This window comes from Chiloscyllium punctatum, chromosome 22 (genome assembly GCF_047496795.1).
Source record: "Chiloscyllium punctatum isolate Juve2018m chromosome 22, sChiPun1.3, whole genome shotgun sequence".
Taxonomy (NCBI): Eukaryota; Metazoa; Chordata; class Chondrichthyes; order Orectolobiformes; family Hemiscylliidae; genus Chiloscyllium; species Chiloscyllium punctatum.
In genome coordinates, this window is record NC_092760.1 from 34,636,100 (window position 1) to 34,657,796 (window position 21,697).

The 21,697-nt window shown below is 40.7% G+C and overlaps 1 protein-coding gene across 2 annotated transcripts in view; it reads left to right on the forward strand.

Moving 5' to 3' along the window:
* The first annotated feature begins 61 nt into the window (after window positions 1-61).
* LOC140493496 (synaptotagmin-12-like) overlaps window positions 62-21,697 on the forward strand; it is a 29,736-nt gene continuing 8,100 nt past the window's right edge. Inside the window, exons 1-4 of one of the 2 annotated variants that reach the window (XM_072591989.1) lie at window positions 62-451; window positions 11,333-11,548; window positions 12,035-12,155; window positions 21,242-21,375. In XM_072591989.1, the coding sequence (XP_072448090.1) occupies window positions 176-451; window positions 11,333-11,548; window positions 12,035-12,155; window positions 21,242-21,375 (747 nt within the window). In that variant the 5' untranslated portion in view covers window positions 62-175. The remainder of the gene's footprint in view (window positions 452-11,332; window positions 11,549-12,034; window positions 12,156-21,241; window positions 21,376-21,697) is intronic. The other variant, XR_011963693.1, reaches the window with a different exon arrangement.

The window sequence follows — 21,697 nt, forward strand, 5'->3', positions numbered from 1 at the left end:
CAGACAGAAATATGCATCAGTGCTTGAATTGATGGTTTTTTTCTCCTTCTCTCCTCAGAGAACAGTGGGTTCAAGTTATAAAAAGCCTACAGAGAAAAGTTTTCCCAGCCGTCAATCGAGCCTAAAGATAGATGAACCATATGAAACCATTAATGAGCTCGGAACTCTGGAACTGATGACTAAAGATATGGAGTTGACGTCCTATGGACCCATGAAAAAATCTGTATCTACAGACTCATTGAATTCCATATCTTCTATTGGTAATAACTTTGGCCATGACTTCACTGTTGGGCAAATTGAGATGTGCTTGGAGTACAACATGAACTCAAACACCTTGCATGTCACTCTGGTACAAGGGAAAGATTTGCTTGAGAAAGAGGATGTCAACTTTGAATCCTGTTTTGTGCGCATCAGCTTGCTGCCTGACGAGCAAATTGTTGGAATTTCACGGGTAAGCTGGATGAATTTTCACTTTCACACTTGGCTGCGCAGGGATGGAGGTTAAAAGGATGATGATTTGATCTTTCAATTCAGAGAGCACAGAGTATTACATTCAAGGACCAGCTGGCAGATTTATCTCACAGGACTCCAATTGATGCTGAACACAATGGGTTGGGCTAATGATTGCTCCACAGCAGAAGTGGAAAAAGGTATTCCAGGGAAAGTGCAGGAAAGGAACAGATTCAGCAATCAAATCCATCGTTTACAGTAATGAGAATAACTGGATGATATGTTGCTCATTGATTGACCATCATTTTTCTGTTCAATCTCGACTTTGAGGTGACTGTTTTGTGCTGTTCTGTACCTGGAAATCAGTTTGTTTTCATTTTACTTATTTTCAGGTGCAATAAAAGTTTTGCTTCATTTGAAGTAAATGCAAGCAATACAATTGATGGTGTAATTGTAATGTGTCATCCTGTTTTAGTGAAAAAAAAATCAATTTCATGGAGAATGAAATGCAAATAATTAATTTTAAATATTAAAGTATGACATCTTGTTTGCAAGGAAACCAGCTTCTCAGGAAGGTCTTATGAGTCTGTAGGTTAAGTCCCAAGATCAGAGAGGTAGCGGAATTGGTAATGCCCAGTTTACATAATCACCCAAAGTCAAGGTTAATTTGTGCAAACAGCTTCAGGGTACGTCGAAAAGTGTGGCGCTGGAAAAAGACAGCAGGCCAGGCAGCATCCGAGGAGCAGGAGAGTCAACATTTCAGGCCTAATGCCATCAGGAATGTGGGGGAAAAGGGGGCTGAGAGATAAATAGGAGGGTGGGGGTTGGTCTGGGGGAAACTAACTGGGAAGGCGATAGGTCGATGCAGGTGGGAGGATGATAGTGATAGGTCGGAGCGGAGGGGTGGAGCGTATAGGTGGGAAGGAAGATGGACAGGGAGGACAGTTCAAGAGGTGCTGAGTTGGAGGATTGGATCTGGAATGAGATGGGGGAGGGGAGATGAGGAAACTGGGGAAATCAACATAGATTCCATCCGGTTGGAGGGTCACAAAGATTGGTTGGTCAAAGTAATAATCCTGAGATTATTAAGAAAAGGTTAAATAACATAATGTGAACGGGTAACCCTGGATGTATGAATTGAGACGGCCACTGAAATCTCTCATCCTAAGACATCCTGAGGAAATATAAATAAAAGCAGAACCAAGAGAGCAGTAGCTTCAGGCTCAAGAACCAGGACAGAAAGCAACACAAGAATCAACAGTTTTTAAAAGATTATATTGGAATTCAGTACAAGTACACATGGTGTCAATTTTGAAAGCTGAATAGATATTAAATTGTCAGATTTATTTCAGATAAAACAAGCCAAGCACAATTAAGAATCTGGAATAACTGGAAGTTATTTCTTTGCTTGCATTCTTTGTGTTATTATTTTTTAAGGTCCATGTTCCAATAACTGTATTCCTTCTTCAAAACCAGGCAGGAAAGAAGATAGATTTGCAGTTAAGTAGAGATTAGAGTGGTGCTCGAAAAGCACAGCAAGTCAGGCAGCATCCGAGGAGCATTCCTGATTCCTGAGGCCTCATTCCGGATGAAGGGCATTTGTCCGAAACGTCAATTTTCCGCTCCTCAGATGCTTTTCCAGCACCACACTAATCTTGACTCTGATCTCCAGCATCTGCAGTACTTACTTTCACCTTGCATTTAAGTAGCATTTTCCAAGGTCATCAAAGGTCTCACAGCCAATTGTTGAAGTCGCCGTTGTAGTGTGGGAGTCAGTAACTGCAGCTTTTTGTTAGGGAATTAATTCAAATAATAATGTGTTTTGCATGTGAGAGGTAATGGGATGGAAACTCACCCTCTCCACTCTATTTTTGACTGGGGCCTGTGGCTCAATGGATAATAGATCTGACTGTGAATCAGAAGCTTGTTCGTTCGACTCTTACCTGGCTTGAGTGCATTTTAAGTGGGCGGAGTGGTAGTGTTTTTATTTCTGAACTGGAAGCCCCTGGTCTCATCTGCTCCAGAGGTGTGTCATAACATTTCTAGGAAGGTTGATTTGAAAATTAGCAATGAGCTAATGACCCGATAATCTGTTTTACTGATGTTAATTAATGGGCAAATGCAGGGCTGGACCAAAGGGCAAACTCCCTTCTCCACCTTCAAAATTATGCCAATGGAACCTTTACATGCAGTTGAAAGGGCCTCAGTTTAACACCTTCTCCTCAATCTGGGATCCCTGATAGTTCTACTTTTCTTCAGTAATATTACTGGAGTATCTTGATTCTTGTCCTCAAATTCTAGAGTGAGGCTGGAACCTAAAAGCTACTCAAAAGGATGTGAGCTACCAACTCTACCAACTGAGCTACGGCTTTAGGAGATTGCAAAGATGCTGATTTAAATTTAGAATCAATCCAACTTCATATCTTTATCATTTCAACCTGCAAAAAACAATTGGAAAAGATCATTGAGTTCTTCCTTCTATAAACTGCCGTGTCCCCTTCACCTTCTAACCCCCTCTCAAACTAATCATGAAAACATAAGGTTTAGGCCAAGTGACGCAGGGGAAGTGTGAGGAAGAACCTTTCTTCAGGCAGAGAATGGTAATAACCTGGAGTTCATTGCCGACTCAGGAGAGTGGATGCAGAAGAGCTGAATGAGTTCAAGATGAAACTGCATGAGTTAAATAAACTTACCGGACTATGGGGGTGTGGGATTGATGGGAATGCTCCATGGAGAGCTGGCATGGATCTGATGGACTGAATGACCCTCCTCTGTGTTGCCGTGACTCTGTGGCCAGAATTTCTTTGCAGAGGCAGTAGTTTCTCCCTCAACGGAGAAAAAAACAATTAGGGGTGAATGCATCTCCATGGGGCATTTTATAGCTGGCAAGCTGTTAAATGGTTAAGATCTTGTCTTCTGTTCCCACTGGGATGATTGAGTTAGCTTTGTCTGGCTGACAGCTCTCTGTCCACTTGCCAGGTCTGGTAGGGGTGCTGCAGCAGTTATAGGTACCCACTTGTTGCTGGTTAGAATATCAGTGGTGGCACAGGTAGGTCCCTAAGTGGGGATTGGCCAAAGGACAAGATGGCCACGTGGCCACTGTTGTTAATATACCAACATAGACAGGTAAACAACAGGCACAGTATCCTTGCCATGGCACCTGTTGCTATGTCAACCCACTCTCCTCACGATTTGGAGATGCCGATGTTGGACTGGGGTGTACAATGTTAAAAATCACACAACACCAGGTTATAGTCCAACAGGTTTAATTGGAAGCATGCTCCGAAAGCTAGTGTGCTTCCAATTAAACCTGTTGGACTATAACCTGGTGTTGTGTAATTTTTAACTTTGTACACTCTCCTCACATTATCCCACTTAAAGGGGAACATCAAATTCAGCTGCTTGACTTTATGACTCACTCTCCTTGAGGAGGCAATATTCAAAAGAAAATCTTGAGATCAGTTTAGGATGACTGCATCCATACCATCAGATCCCAGGTTTTAATTCGATCTGAAGCTCTCGGTCAGTGGTATTCTAATCCTCTTATATATCTGAGTTTACAGACAGAATGAGTGAGTTTTGCATATTAAAACACTGTCATTAGTAATAAGAACTAGGATAGGGAGACTCAGAAACTTTAGATTTTAACTAACCTCGCCATTCAGCCTTCAAGTTGATTGCTGGACGTACTTAGAGAGAATTGTTTTTTAAAGTAAAGTATATTTTCCAGCAGGGTTCATCTTTTGTAACCATCTCCTGAGCAACATAAAATGCCTGATTCTTCACAACATAGGGGAGCGTAGGCATGAACATTACTAGTTACAAGTTATATGTCAGACCGATTTCCTCCTCAAGACAGATGCTGTCTTCCTGTTTGCAATGAGGACCTTTCTTGCAGATGAAACTAACCTCCACTACTGGGTTCAATAAATTTTATTAACGTTTACACCTGAAAGAAGGTTCTTGCTGTGTACAAAGGAACTCTCCTCCCCTTTTATAAATGTTGAACGGAGAATGAATCGAGTCTGTGCTACCTGCAGTCTTGTGTGAGTTCTCATTCAGTATTGATTCTGAGTGGCCAAAAGTCCACACAGCAGAATTACTGTGGTGGATCTTGGTCCCCAGAGGCCTCTATGTTTCAGCAGCAAGGCCTATAGCCAGTGGTTTAATCAGTCATGTAGAACAGGTAGCCTATATAAGTGGTGCTTGCTTACTTGGAGAGAACTGGTGGTAGACTCTGTGGAAATCCATTTAATAGCTTTAAGATGCCAAGGCATTCAGTGTTAATTCTTTTTATATCTTACCTATTGGAACTGAATTAGGTTTTGTTACAACTCAGTTATCAGTATTGCCACTGTCCAAGTGCTGTGACAGCTGCTTCTTCACAGTTGCCATCAGACCGGCCATCACGGTCATGTCAATGCAGGTGAAAACACTGTCACATCCCTGTAGTGATTCAAAGATGTGCATTTCTGCTCTGCATCAGGTGTTATGTATAACTTGCTCACTCCCTGATACTGCTTTCCTCCCTGTCACATTCTGATGTACAACAATGTTATCATAAGTGAGAAGTGTGTCAGGGACACTGTTATACCACAGCACATCCATCTCTCCTGCAGTAACAAAGAATATGACAGAAGGCTATATATAACAGTGAACTCATCCCTTTAGCAACCTGATTATCATAATGAAGCTGGTGTTGCAAAAAGTGCACAATACTGAAGTTGATGAAAAAAAAACAGAAGTTGCTTGGGTGTAAGTTAGAATGTATTTTTTGAATCTCACCTCCTGAACAATGCTGGAGCTGGCAGTTTGCTGTCATGGATTTTGAGATATATATTCTAATTATATGTTTGTTCTGATCTTTGACAGTCTGCTCTGGCGCGGTCAAATCTTATTTTAACCATTGCCAATTAGGAACTGCTCCTTGTCAAGGTACAACTCTGCTATTTCCTGAATAACCACAGTTCTGGTTTTGTAACAAGTGTCAATATGATCTGACCCTCCAATGTCAGTTATACCATAAATGAGACGCAATAGTGTGCACTGCTGTCATTTTTTTGAATGGAACAAATCCTTGTAAATCCTGAATAGTCTTATTTCTCAGTGTCCTACTTTCCAAAGACGTCAGAGGCTACTTGCGTATTCCTTCACTGTTTCATGCAGATTTTCAACCAGTGCTAAAAATTGAATGGATGACATGGAAAGGAACCTTAACCAGTTTTTACTCTCTCTTGGGACTTGAGTAAGCAACAGAATTTATCAGACTCTGGTACATTTCCTTCAATTACCATTGCATTCACTTACAAGCAGCTATTCGGAATGCACTTCACACAGACAGCTCACTGCCTTCTGAATGTTTGCCAATTACTATATTTGTGAAGAGTTAAGCTTTTGCATTCTGTTAAGACACCAGGACAGATTCTTTGTCTTAACTCTCTCCATCCCTTCCTTTTGACTGGGAGCTATCTGAATAATGGAAATGATTCCTGATATGGGCTGACGTTTCAGGAACAGTGTCATTATCTTTAATTGTTCTCGGGATGTAGATTATGCAGGCTGGTCAACAGGCACCCTCTATTGATAACATCTCTCCATACCCCCTGCCACACTAAAGAACTTTAAAAACAATTGTGGATTTCATTCCCAACTGAGTGCCCACACCAATCAGATTTGAGCAACATGGTGGCTCAATGGTTAGCACTGCTGCCTCAAAACGCCAGTGACCTGGGTTTGTGTGATGTCCGTAGAGCTTGCACATTCTCCCCACATCTTTCCCCTGGCTCTCTGGTTTCCTCCCGCGGTCAAAGACGTGCAGGTTAGATGATTTGGCCATGCTAACTTGTTTGTAGTTTCCAGGGAGGTGCAGGCCAGGTGGATTAGCCATGGGAAATGCAGGGTTTCAGGGATAGGGTATGGGGGGGTGAGTCGGGTGGGATGCTCTTCAGAGGTTTGGTGTGGACTCGATGGGCTGAATAGCCTGCTTCCACACTGTCGGGATTCAATGATAATGGCATGCGGAGAGTAAAACTGGGATCGGTTGAGTTGTTGAGCTTTAGCAGGATCAATTGACACTTAATTATTTATTTACATACATGGGCAAACTGCTACATTTGGTACTCACCCACACTCTACGTAATGGAGGAGACTGGGAAGGATGGGACCTGTTGAACCATTCAGCGTATATACATAATCCTCACCCCAAAATACTCCTAAAGGGTGTATGCGGATTTCTAGCCAAGTGTTTTCTTATAAAATCTGTATGGAGTCAACAAACCAGAACTGTAGAGAATGGGTTATACAGTAAATTAAAACAGATTAAAATATTATACTGCTTCAAATATAGTTTCAGAAAATCTTTTTGACAGCATTCATAAATCCGATGAAAAGCATGTAAAAATTGCAGTGTGAGATTCAACCTTTTTAAAACTTTATTCATGGGATATGGGCATTGCTTGTTAGGCCAGTGTTTATTGCCCTTCCCTAACTGCCCTGAAGAAGGTGGTGGTGAGCGGCCTTCTTGAACTGCTGCAGTCCTTGAGGCGGAGGGAAGCCTACAGTGCTATTAAGAAGGGCGCTTGAGGATTTTGACCCAATATCAATGAAGGAACAGTGATACAGTGCCAAGTCAGGATGGTGTGTGGACTGAAGGAACCTGGTCATATTCCTGGACATCTGCCCACGCCTTTATTAATAGTAGTGATCACAGATTTGGAAGGTGCTGGTGAGGCCTTGGTGAGTTATTGCTAACATCAGGCATTGTAAAACATACTTTATCAATAAACCGAGGATACATAGGCAAGGACGGTTTCAGTTTGACTCACTAGGAGGAGAAAATGACTTTGTGATGGATAAATTGCTCTAAAAGTAGGATACTAGTGACACTGTACAGACTGGAATCATTATGGGTTGTCACCAGTTCACAGATTGGCTTATTTCTGCTTTATAATATTTGTGAACACCCCAGGAGATATAACTTGATAGATGGAATGTCTGCAGATGACATTTTGTGTTGAATCACTGCTGAGCTAAATTGCTAATGAGATCACATCTGAAGGACATAACTGAGGACATAAAAGATGTTAGTGAGTATGTGATAGAATTCCCATGTGCACTCCAGGAGAGTTGGGAAGCAGTCTATGTAATATTTAAGAAAAGAAAAATGAGACACTGCACAACTAAGAACATAAGGACACAATTCATTGGGTTTTAGTGACCCTAAGTTATTTGATATGAGCTTAAATTAAGTTGGTGACTAGTGAGGTTCCACAGTGTTGGAACAACAATATTCACATTATACATTAGTGTAATAGATGAAGGAACTGAGGGCATTGTTGCTAAGTTTGCAGATGACACAAAGATAGGTGGAGGGACAGGTGGTGTTGTGGAAAGCTGCAGAAGGACTTGGGCTGGCTAGAGGAGTGGGCACAGAAATGGCAGATGGAATACAATGTTAGAAACAAGGAATAATACAACACAGGAACAGGCCCATTGGCCCTCCAAGCCAGCGTCAACACACTTTGCCCTTCCATACTAAAACTGTCTTCACTTACAGGATCCGTATCCCTCTATTCCCTTTCTATTCATGTATTCATCCAGGTGCTTCTTGAATGCTGCTATATGAAATTATACACTTTGTTAAGAAGAATAGAGGTGTAGACTAATTTCTAAATGGGGAGAGGCTTTGGAAATCTAAAACATAATGGGGCTTAGGAGCTCACATTCTGAATTCTTTTCAGTTTACCATGCAGGTTCAGTTGACATATGGAAGACAAGTGTATTGTTAGTATTTATTTTCAGACAGTTAGAATACAAGAGTAGGGATGTGCTGCTATATTCCTACTCTTGCTATGTAAGCTATATAAAACATTAGGAGAAAGTGAGGACTGCAGATGCTGGAGATCAGAGCTGAAAATGTGTTGCTGGAAAAGTGCAGCAGGTCAGGCAGCATCCAAGGAGCAAGAGAATCGACATTTCAGGCATGAGCCCTTCTTCAGTACATAAAACATTAGTCAGGCTGCATTTGGAATATTGTGAGCAATTTTGGGCCCCATATCTAAGGAAAGATCTGCTCGCCTTGGACAGGTCCAGAGGAGGATTACAAGAAAAATCTCAGGGATAAACAGCTTGTTGTATGAGGTGCAGTTGAGGACTCTGGGTCTAGATGTGTTGGAGTTAAGAAGGATGAGGGGGTTTCTCACTGAAACTTATAAAGTACTGAGATGACTGGATAGAGTGAATGTGGTTAAAGCTGTTCCCACTAGAAGGAGAGATTACTGAGGGCACAACCTCAGAATGAAGGGACGACCTTTAGAACTGAAATGAGGAGGAATTTCAAATTGTTGCTACAGAAGACTCTGGAAGCCAAATCACTGAGGGTACTTAAGACAGAGATAGAATGGTTCTTGATTAATAAAGAGATCAAAGGTTACAGGGTGAAGGTGAATGGAGTTGAGAAACATGTCAGTCATGATTGAATGGCAGAGCAGACTCAATGGACCGAATGGCCTAATTCTGGTCCTGTACCTGATAGTGTTATGGTAGGTTTACTGACAAACCTCAACAACATAGTCATTTGAGTTTGATTTATTGTTATCGCATGTACTGATATACAGCGAAAAGTCTTGTTTTGTGTGCTTTACATGCAGATCTTGCTGTACAAAGTGCACCAGGATAGCAGAACAGAGTGCAGAATACAGTGTTACAGACACAGAGAAGGTGCAGAGAGAATCAGCTCAGAATTAATTAACATTTGAGAGGTCCAATCAAATGTCCGATAACAGGGGGAAGAAGTTAGTTTCTAATCTTTTATATTTTTGTCATTCTCTCATCATCTTGCCTCCTTATGTGGACACAAAGGTCCCTATGATACTATTTTGAGGGAAAGAAGTTCTCCCCAGTGCCATCAGTACTTTCATCCCTCAATCTAACATCTAACAAAACAGATTGAATATTACCAAAATCACATTGTGCTCAAGAGAGCTTAATGAGGGCACATTGTTTGCCATGTTTCCGATATTATGGATTTGGCTGTATTTCAAAAGCATTTAATTAGCTGTAAGTGCTTTGGGCAACCTAGAGGTTGTTAAAGGTGCTGCATAAAGGCCTTCCTACCAGGTCTTATACCAGGTGGTCTTTGGAGTTCAAGAGGTCAGCTCCTCACCACTTTTTCAAGGCTAATTAGGGATGCACACCAATTGCTGACTTTACAGTGACTAGAACATCCTATTAAGGAATATAAAAAGTTTATCTCTTTTCTTCTAACACCAGTGAAGCAGTTGGAAAAATACCTTATTTTTTTCACTGAGTTCCTTGATGACAGATAAAGATTGAATAATGGATCCCAAATAGTACTGCTTGGAACTCTTGATTCCCCAGTTACAAATTCATAAGCTGGTATTTACAATCAGTGCCAGCAAGGCAATGGATGTCATACCGCAAGGTGCCTTCATTGTTGGCTGCTCATTATGCTTTCTCATCTTGAGCAAAGTATCTATGTTGCATTGTTTCAGTTTCTTTTGAGTCATTTTCATATTTCTATCACTAACCAACTCAAAATCACTTCCCAATTGTCAGGCCATCATGAAAGATCTCCTTCTGGTTGCATATTAATTACAACCATCCCTCAAAAGGTCTCCTCCTTCATGTTACACTTTGAGACAGGAGACACCATAAAAGCGCAGCACACCAGACATGTTGGGCCCATTACCAGTAACTAACCCTGAAAGAACCAGCTCTTTAAGTTGGCTGGGTTTGGCTAGCTTAGTAGCTTGGCTTTCTTAGATGTTCACAGCTGCCATCCTTTGTCTGCAGCACAGGAATGTTGTCGATCAGCCCTACCTGAAGAGCTTTGTTGAGACAGTCAAATCAATCTCAAATGCTATAATGAGATTTCAAAATCTCCTGGAAAGGGAATATAGTTGGCATCCTTCAAATATGGTAATAATAAATGCATTATAATATTTATATTATTTTGGGGATTATCAGTGTTTATTATAGTAACATTGTGTTGTAGAGATTAATGTGATATTACTATGTAGTGTTATGGCTTTGCTGTAACCTTAGAAACTCATGTTGCTGTCGCATTCATGTTTTAATGCCATTATAATTTAAATGATTGTTACTCACAGCTCTCTAAATAGACCTTACTTGAAGCAAAGGCTCAACAGATAAAAAAGGTGGCATCTTACACTGAATGAAAAGAGACTTGGTCGTGTTAATGTGTTGTCAATCTCAAATGCTATAATAAGGTCTCTAAATCTCCTGGAATTGGAATGTAGTTGGTATCCTTCAAGTGCATGTCACAGTAATAATGAATGCATTATAATATTTATGATATTTTGGAGATTATCAATGTTTATTGTAGTAATACTGTGCTGTAGAGATTGTGGTATTACTGTGTAGTATTATGGCCTTGCTGTAAACTTAGAAAGTCATGTTGCTGTCATATTCATGTTTTAATGCCATTATAATTTTAAATGATTGTTAGTCGCATCTTACATTTAAATGAAAAGAGAATTGTTGTGGCATTAATGTGTCAAGGGAATACATGGTTTATTCATAAAGGTTTGTGCTGTGAGGCCGAACCTAATTTAGTCTTGGGAATAGTTTAAAAGGGTCAAACTCACTGCACTGAGGCTAATGATGGGTTTTGTTTTAAAGTTATACTTACTCCTGGAAGATGACAATCAGAACTATCAGCACTGTGTGACAATATAAGCATAGTTTTCATTTGAAGCCATTAGATTTGTGGCTATTGAAATTGTAAGTGATTCAAATGATCTTGGATGATCTAGGCGAAAGTTGGGATGATCCCAGATCACTGTGATTGCAAACTGAAATATAGATTATTATATTAAGCTGCACCCTTTCTTTTGCTTAGATTCAGAGGAATGCATTCTCTGTATTCTTTGATGAGAAGTTTTCCATTCCACTGGACCCTTCTGCTCTCGAGGAGAACAGCCTGCGCTTTTCAGTATTTGGGATTGACGAAGATGACAGAAGCATCAGCACAGGATTGGCAGACCTAAAGCTGTCAGATCTGGATCTCAGCAACCGTGCCTTTAATGCTTGGCTTTACCTGCAGGATGTCAATAAGGTGAGAGAGACACCAAACAAGTAACATTCAGCAAGGGTCATTTATAGTGCCATTCACATCCGAAATAGCCGCATGTTTCATTCATAATTGTTAACAGACCTGATCTTTTAACAATGTATTTAGCATAGGCTGAGAAAAGTCCCAAGTTGGTTGTGAGAATCACTCCAGGTGATAATAACCATTTAATAACAATTAAGAGTGAGTTAAAATTGCTGATCACAGTTGCAGGGACTGAGGTGTTACTAGCCAACAATGAGGGGTATAATTGCTTTACTGTTGTAGAGGCTCAGGTATAATAGCCACCACAGAGGGCCCACAGTAATTTAATGGCCACAGGGGATGTGAATGCACCACAAATTAAACTGCTGGGAAGTAATTAAAAATACTTGTCCAACTTTACTGTTCTGTCTGTGCTTAGTGTTGATTTTCATTTTGCTGGGTCACTGAACTATTATGTGGAGAACTGACCATACCTCTGTCTGTTAGGCAACAGACACAGTTGGAGAAATCCTGCTCTCTCTCAGTTACCTACCGACAGCAGAGCGGCTGACTGTGGTGGTGGTCAAAGCAAAAAACCTAGTCTGGAACAATGGAAAGGCCATGTCTGGTAAGTGAAGCAGGTGGGATTGAATCAGGTTATAAGCAAAACTTCTCAAGAAGTCCAGTATAATCCAAAGAAGTACTTGATGTTCCACAAATTCATAGGACTTGCTAGCAGATTATCAAAATCCAGTTATTATTTACTTCACATTAGAATTGCTAACAATCACACTGTAAAGACTGAGATAGGGATGTGTTTCCTTCATTTTCTGTGAATAGTGATGGACGGTTAAACATGGAGGAGGAGGCTCCACAAATATCCCTATCCTCAATGATGGGGGAACCCAACACATTGGAGCAAAAGATAAGGCTGAGGCATTTGCAGCAATGTTCAGCCAGAAGTGCTGAGTGGATGATTCAACTTGGCCTCCTCTGCGGTCTCTAGCATTACAGCTGCCAGTTTTCAACCAGTTCAATTCACTCCACGTGAGATCAAGAAAAATTTGGAGGGACTAGTGCAATGTCTATAGGCCCTGACAACATTCCAGCAATGGTAGCAAAGACTTGTGCTCCAGAACTTGTGCCTCTCCTGGCCTGTACAGTTATAGCACTGGCACCAACCTGACAATGTGGAAAATTGCCAAGGTATGTCCTGTATTCAAAAAGCAGGACAAATCCAACCCGGTCAAATTACTGCCCCATCAGCCTACTCTTGCTCATCAGTAAAGTGATGGCAGTTGTCATCAGTAGTTCTATCAAGCAGCACCTGCTCTGTAATAATCTGCTCAGTGATGCCCAGTTTGGTTTCTACTAGGATCATTCAGCTCCCGACTGCATTATAACCTTAATTCAAAAAAAAGAGCTAAATTCCAGAACTGGGTGAGAGTGACAGCCCTTGACATCTTGGCTGCAATTGATCATAGCATGAAGGTAGCCTAGCAAAACTGGAATCATTGGGAATCTGAGAAATACTCTCTGCTGGTTGGAGTCATACCTGGCACATAAAGAAGATGGCTGTTGGAGGTCAGTCATCTTGGCTCCAGGACATGTCTGAAGGAGTTCCTCAGGTGAGTGTCCTCGGCCATTTGGCAAATATCCTACTATCAACACCCTGGAGGTTACCATTCTCCAGAAAATCAACTGGACTCACCATGTAAACACAAACCACAAAAGCAGGTCAGAGGCTTGGAATAGTGCATTGAGAAACTCACGTCCTGACTCACCAAAGCTTGCCAGTCATCTACAAGGCACATCAGGAGTGTGATGCAATACTCCAATTTGCCTGGGTGAGTCAGCCCCAATAACACTCAAGAAATCGGACACGATCCAGGACCTAGCCATCTGCCTGATTGGCATCACATCCACAAGCGTTGTGCCCTCCATCAACAACGATTTATAACAGCAGTGTGTACTATTTACAAGATGCACTGCAGAAATTCACCAAAGATCCTCAGACAGCACCTGCCAAACCCTTGATAAGTAATGATGTGGACCTGCCAGTGTTGGACTGGGGTGGACAAAGTTAAAAATGACACAACACCAGGTTACTGTCCAACAGGTTTATTTGGAAGTACAAGCATTCACAGCGCTGCTCCTTCATCAGGTAGCTAGTGGGGCAGGATCATAGGACACAGAATTTATAGCAAAAGATCATCGTGCCATGCAACTGATACGATATATTGAACAAACTTAAATTGCTGTTAAGTTTTTAAACTTTTAGAATGGTTGCAGGTTTCTGTTTTGTTAATATGTAAATCCCAGAACTTCTTTCAAGTCACATTCGCGAGATAAAGTTTTATTTTAAAAAAAGGTGGCATCTCAACTCAGACAATGCATTAAAGGTATGAGGTTAGACCACCGCTCTGAAAGCTTGTACTTCCAAATAAACCAATTGAACTATAACCTGGTGTTGTGTAATTTTTAAGTAAATTTGTGCATGGCGCAAAGGTTGGCTGGCAGGTTGATAGTGAGGAGAAAAGTGTTAGGTTACAGGATGATATAAATGGAGTGGTCAAATGGTCAGATCAGAGACAGATGGAATTTAACCCTGAAAATTTGTAAGGTGTTGCACTTTGGAAGAAATATGAAGTCAAGGGAGTACCCAGTGAATGTCAAGACCCTCAGAAGCTCAGAGCAATAGAGAGATCTTCAGATGCTTGTCCATAGATCCCTGAAGGTAGCAGGACAGGTCAATAGTGTAATTGTGGAGGCATAGGAGATCTTGGCTTTATCAGTTTGTGGCATAAGAACAGGAAGTTTATGTTGGAGCTGGACAGAGTTTTGATTAGGCCCCAGCTGGAATACTGCATGCAGTTCTGATCACCACACTATAGGAAAGATGTGGTAGCACTTGGTGGGTTGCAGAGGAGATTCACCAGGATGTTGCCTGGGAAAGAGCATTTCAGCTGTGAAGAGAGGGTTCTTTTTGGAGTAAAGGAAGTTGAGCGGGGACCTGATTGATTATGATGGGCATGGAGACAGAGAATAGGAAATAGCTGTTCCCATGAGTGGAAGAGTCAATAACAAGGGGAAATACTTAGGTAGGAAGTTTAGAGGGAATTTCTGGATAAAAACCTTTTCATCTAGAGGGTGGCAGGGGTCTGGAATGCACAGCCTGGGAAGAAAGTTGGGGCAGGAAATTGCACAGCCTTTAAAAAGTTCTTGGATGAGCACTTGAAGTGCCATAACATTCAAGGCTATGACCGCAGTGTGTGAAAGTGAACTATTGTAGGTGGCAGTATATATTTGGCAGTACATACTCTATGGGCCGAAGGGCCTGTTCTGTGCTGAATAATTCTGTGATACTTCTTAAAAACAAATTCTGTAGGTTGCGATACAGACAATACAATCCAATGACAAGAATAAAGTAACTGGATCAGTTAAGTGGGTGGAATAATGACTGTGGATAGATGTATAACTTGGATGATGTTTTAACACCTCTGGTCTCGGAGGTTGGTTGAATAGTCTATCAAAGAAGTAGTGAAAGGGTAAGTTAAGAAGGTGGATTCACTGCATGAAGAAACACAATGCATTCCATACAGAAGCTGCTGAACTTCCATACACTTGCTGAGACTAACAGGACTAAGATGAGCTCAATTTTACTTGATTGTAAAAGCATTTTACTGCAAATTGGTCTCTCAGGAAATAACTGTAAAATGATAAGGCCGCTGGCAATTACCTTCCAATTTTTTCGTGCATTTTTTATGCAACAGATGCAGGTTAAAGCACTTTTCAGCTGCTAAGTGCAGTGTACTAATTATCATTAGCAATTTCTCACTGCATGCCAGATACCAGGAGAACACTGATGTTTTTCAACACAAGCAGCTCTGAACCCACCCCTTCAGAAACTTCAATTCATCTGTTTTCAAATTATAGGTTTCATACTTTCAAAAGTAACTCTGAAAATGGAAACTTTTCGGCATGTCCTGTGAAAAACGATCAACCAAAGTGCCACTTGGCAATGCCAAGGCAATATACTGAATACTCCTCATCCTTTGGAGATGAGAGAAGGAGGACTGGCAAAATGATCTGTGTGGCACACTGGCTCAGTAGTTATCACAGCTGCCTCACAGCACAAGGGATCTGGGTTCGATTCCACCCTCAGTCGACTGTCTGTGTGGAGATTACACATTGTCTCCATGTCTCTGTGGGTTTCCTCCCATAGTCCAAAGATGTGCAGGTTAGGTGGAATGGCCACGCTAAATTTCCCATAGTGTCCAGGGATATGCAGACTTAGGTGGGTTAGCCATGGGAAATGCAGGGTTGCAGAGATTGGGTGGGATGCTCTTCAGAGGGTTGGTGTGGACTTGATGGGCCTGATGGCCTGCTTCCACACTGTAGGGGATCCATTAGTCTATGACTGCAGAAAGGGAAAGCCGGTGTCTTGCTGCTGCCAAGCCACATTGCCAGTGGTGAGAAAGTTGGGAGTTCAGCTGCCCCCTCTCAGCAGGCATTCTGCCCAAATGAGGAGAGTTTACTGCTATGTGGAGAGATTGCCAGGTGAAACTTGGTGTCTTGGTAATGATGGGAATCTCCCACCATGGCCCATGAATGGAGCACCCAGCAATGGTGCTGCCAGTGCTCAGCAAACTCCACCTCTTTTTTTTTTGTCTGGATTGTTGGGACCTAGTTATCTGACCACGCTATCCCCCCACACTAACTCAGCTGTCTTCAACTACACCTCACCATTTTGATTCTGTCTCCCAGGAGCTAGACCCTCAGCACTGGCTGACACTAGCTATGACAACACTGCTGAGGCTGCTGGTCCTCTGATCTCTCTGGGTGGAAGGTTCTTCTTAATTGGAAAGAGGCCCTAGTGGAAGATTCTTAATTAACTGTTGGCAGTCCCTGTCCCTGCTGACAGCAGAGCAGGATCACATCGCCCTTTTCATTTCCAGCAATGGGGCTTTTATTACCAGCACAATTCAGTCCAATGAAACTAACATTGGTGGTGCAAACCAGCCATGAACAATTCCTGTGATGTGTGCCTACCTATTTCATTAGAGTGGTGCTGGAAAAGCATAGCAGGTCAGGCAGCATCCGAGGAACAGGAAAATCGACATTTCGGGCAAAAGCCATTCATCAGGAATGGAGGGCTTTTCCTGATGAAGGGTCTTTGCCCAAAACGTCGATTTTCCGCTCCTCAGATGCTGCCTGACCTGCTGTGCTTTTCCAGCACCACTCTGATCTTGATTCTGATCTCTAGCATCCTCACTTTCGTCTACTTAATTCATTAGTCAATGCTGCATTTGGTTATGTAGTTTAATCAAGTTGATATTCACTGTGTGTGGTTGGAGCCTGCTAGTATACATTCTGACAAGTGTGGGTTTATCCTGTCAGTATTCACTGTCTACAGAATGAATAATCACATTGATAGATTTTTTGATCAGTTAATTTCAGCAACTTCCTTACAAAAAAGAAATGTACCTTTTAACACTGCTCCTATTTCATAATAAAATTGTATAAACGGTCGACATTTTGGTATGAATTAATTAACAAAGTCCAACATTTCACAATACTTGAATGTATGATGCCGTCTGTCAAAAGGAGAGGTAGGAAACATTTTTGGCATTAGATGAATTCATTACCAAGATGATATTTAATTAGGTTGGCAGAAACTGAAAAGTTCCAAAACCCAGTTTTGTTATAATTTCTGTTATCCAATAGACACTTATCAGCAAATTCACCATAATGTTGCTATAAGAGACAGAATGTCAGCATCAGAGACAAAAAAGATAGGAAGCTAGGAAAAGATGAGGAGGTAGCTCTATTAATTAAGGATATCAAATCAAAGAGGATCTTACTTGAAAAGAGCAAGTTTGGCTATAGACACAAAATAGGAAAGGTAAGAGGTCACTAGTGGGAGTAGTTTATAGGCCCCTTGGTAGTAGTTACAATGTAGGACAAAAAAAGATAAATGGGACATGTAAGAAAGTTTTCACTATAATCATGAGTGTCTTTAATCTACTTGCAGATTGAATGAATCAGATTGATGAAGTTAGCTGGAAAATTGAGTGCATTCAGAACAATTTCTTAGAACCATACTTTCTAGAAACAGCTAGCAAGTAAACTATCCTAGAACTAGTAAGTGCAATGAGACAAGATCAATCAATAATCTTGTGGCAGAGGAGTCTCTGGGTGACAGTGATTGTAACATGTTGGAATTTCACATTCAGTTTGAAGGGGAGAAATGTGGGTCTAAGTCTTGAATTTTAAACATGAATAAAGTAATTATTAAGTGTATGGAGGGAGAGCTAGCTAACATAAACTGGGAAACTAGATTAAAAGGTCAGAACTAGACATGCAGCAGCAGACATTTGAGAAGATGTTTAATAACTGGCAGCAAAAATTTATCCTACTGAGGAGGATACATCATCTGTGGTTAAATTGGCAAGTTAAGGCTCGTATCAAGTTGAGAGAAAAATAAAATACTGTGCAATTCTGCAAATATTATTGTAGGTGAGAAAATCCGGCAGATTTTAGGAGTGCAGAAGAATGACTAAAAAAGCATATAAAAAAATCAAATTGTGAGAAATCTAGCTAGTAGTATAAAAAGTGATAGGAAGAACTTCTACAAGTATTTAAATAGGAAAAGAGTAACTAAAGTTGACATTTTCTCCCCTGGAGATTGCAACTGGTGAATTAATGGGAGACAAGGAAATGGCTGAGGAGATGAAAAGATATTTTGTGATTGTCTTCACTGTAGAAGACTTAGAAAATCCTTAGCTCAAAAATAATTGAAAATCATGAGGTGAATTGACAGTTGTAATGAGCCTGGGAACAAGCAATGTAAAATAAACACCATTGTCAGGGAAAGGCTGCTGGGAAAACAATTCAACCTAATGGCTGAGGAATCCCCAGGACCCAATGGCCTGCATCCTGAGGTCTTTAAAGAAAGGTTGCAATGAAAAATGATGTATTGGTCACACTTTTTCAAAATCCTTTAGAATGTGGAGGTGTCCCAATGGTGAAAATAGCCATAGGTTCATTTAAGAAAACTAAAGGGAAACAGAAAATAGGCAAGAATGAACTTTTTCTGGTTGATAAGATGTAACAAATGCCACACGGATCAATGCTGGGGCTCCAACTCTTTATGATTTATATAAATTATTTGGATGAAGGGAGTGACGGGATGATTGCTAAGTTTGCTGATACTACAAAGTTGGATGAGGTAAAGATCTGATAAATGGAGCAAAACATGGAATTGTTCATTCTTAGCAGGAAGAATAATGAAGTGCATTAACTGAATGTTGATGATTTGCAGATCTTGGTGATGCAATGGACTCTGTGTTCTTCCTAATGTTTGAATTACACAAGGCCAGTATGTGGCTACAGAAAGGGATTAGGAAAGCTAAATAGAATCTTATCTCTTATTGTGAGAGGAATTAAATGAAAGTGGGGAGGTTATGCTTCAGTTATACAGTTATACTGGTGAGACCATGCCTGGAGTACTGTGTACAGTGTTGATCACCTTATTTAAGAAAGGATGTTAAAGGAATTGGACACACTTCAGAGAAGGTTTACTAGACTTATACCTCGAATGGGTGTGTTGTCTTATAAAGAAAAGTTGGCAGACTTAGGCTTGTATCCACTGGAGAAAGAGTTTTGGTGTTAGGAGTTGCTACTTGTTTGAAACATCAGACCATAAGGGGCCTTGACAGAGTGGATTGGAAAAAATGTTTCCTCTCATGGGAGAGTCTAAAACTGGAATTAAAAATAAGAGGTTGCCATTCAAAACAGAAGAAGTGAAATGTTTTTGAAAAATGTGTTTTTCTCAAAAATGTGATTGAAGTAGGGTCCTTGAATATTTTAAGGTAAAAGTGAGAAAGGGGTTGAAGGTTTATGGGGTAGATGGGAATGTGGATGAGGCTACACTCAGATCAGCCATGATCTTCTTAAATGGTGGAACAGCATCAAGGGACCAAATGGCCTACTCCTGTTCCTCCTATGCTGCTGTGTAAAGGGGGAGACAGAAAACAAATGAATTAGCCAAGTATCCGTCATAGGGAAATTGCTGGAATTCATTATTAAGGAGGTTTAGCAGGATGCTTAAAATATCATCATGGTTTTGTGAAAGGAAAATGTGTTTAATTAATTTATCTTTGAGAAATTAAGGTAGGTAAAGGGGAACCTATAAATGTGGTATACTTTGATTTCCAAGAGGCATTTTATAAGATGCCATATTAAAAGTTACTGCACAAGATGAAAGCTTTTTAGAAGTAACAAATTAGTGTTGATAAAGGACTAGTTAGTTAACAGAAAACAGAGAAAAGGTATGGCACTGGAAAAGCACAGCAGGTCAGGCAGCATGCAAGGAGCAGGAGAATCGATGTTTCGGGCACAAGCCTTTCATTGCAGTCCTCACTTTCTCCAAGAAAGCAGAGAGTATATGTTATTGGAAATTTTTCAGGTTGGCAAGCTGTGACTAGTGGAGGGTTCAGTATGGGAGTCTTCAGCTATTTGCAATGACTGAACAACCAGGGACAAATAAGGGTATGTAGGTTAGTTTGATCTTAGAGTAGGATAAAAGATCAGTGCAACATCGAGGGCTGAACGACCTGTACTGTGCTGTACTGTTCTATGTTCTTAACTATTAGCTGAATAATGGGCTACCTGCAAGGTAAATTCCCTGAAGTGAGAAAGGTAGGACCGACAAATCCAGATCTCCCTGGACAACCAAGGAGATAGAAATTATGGTAAGGAGAAAAAGTGTGCATAAGAAGGTGTTAGGCAATAAATTGCAAATCATGCTCAATACAGGTCATCAGAAGAAAGTTGAGAAAGCAAATACAATAAGCAAAGAGGAATTATGAAAAAAGGCTGGCAAATTTAGGGAAATTTCAAAGTATTCTATAGGCACATCAGTAATAAAAGAACAATGAAAGGAGGAGTAGGGTGAGTAAAGACCAAATAGGAGCTTTACACTTTGAAGCAAGCAGAATGGCTGAGGTTCTAAATGAATACTTTGCATGGGTTTTTATCCATGAGGCAGATGCTATCCAAACGATTGTGACAGAGGAGAAAACTCAGTCATTAGAAGGGATTTAAAATTGACTAGGAGAAGGTATTGTGTAAGCTGTTGGTACTTTAAAATTAACTAAGAGGTCACATATCTGAGATCAAGGACTGATCTTACAAAGAGACATTGAGCAATTTGGGCCAATCCCCATCCAAAATAAGCCGAATGAGAGGCAAACGTATTGATTTGTAAAAGCTTGTGGGAGGACTTAATAGGGTGGATACAGGAATTATGTTTGCTCATGTGAGGAAGATGAGAACTGGGGGATACAGATTAAGATGGAGATGAGGAGAAATCCTTTCTCTCAGTGTTGTTAGCCTGCGGAATCCTCTTCCCTGGTAAGCAATTAGAACCCGGGTTATTAAATTTGTTCAAAATAGAGTTAGACAGATTTTCGACAGACAAGGGAGTCAAAATGAAGGGGGTGAAGGACATGGAGAGGAAATCGCAAACAGAGTCATGATCTAATTAAATGGCAAAGTAGGCTTTAAAGGTGAATGACCTAGTCCTCCTCCTCCTAAATCCTATGTTCCTATTCTTTCCTCTGTCTCAGAATGTATTGATTTATAATCACTGTACTGTAAATATAACTGGATTTTAATTCTCCCATCTCCCCTTTTCACGGCTCTGAACAGATCCATTTGTGAAAGTTTATCTCCTTCAAGATACGAGGAAAATAAGTAAGAAAAAGACAGCAGTGAAGAGAGATGATCCTAATCCTGTTTTCAATGAAGCCATGATATTTTCAGTACCTGCGATTGTTCTACAGGTAAAAATTTAACATATGACTGTTCTTTTTTTTGTCGTCCCCGTAGAGTCCATAATTTAAACTGAATATGTAATAGTTCACTTCCTTTTGTCCAGTGTTGGGCTGGAGCCAAAGAAATGTCCAAAAAAAAGACTATCATGGTCGATCATGGGAGAACTATGTAGTTCTTATAAGTGTCATTCAGCATAAAAAAACTGGCAGTGCAAAACTGATTGATGTAGGCATTTCAATGTCCCTTGGTTCTATTTTATAGACATCACTGCTAACATTTCACACAACAAGCTACTGTATCATCACTGTCTTGCAGCTTAGTCAATATAGA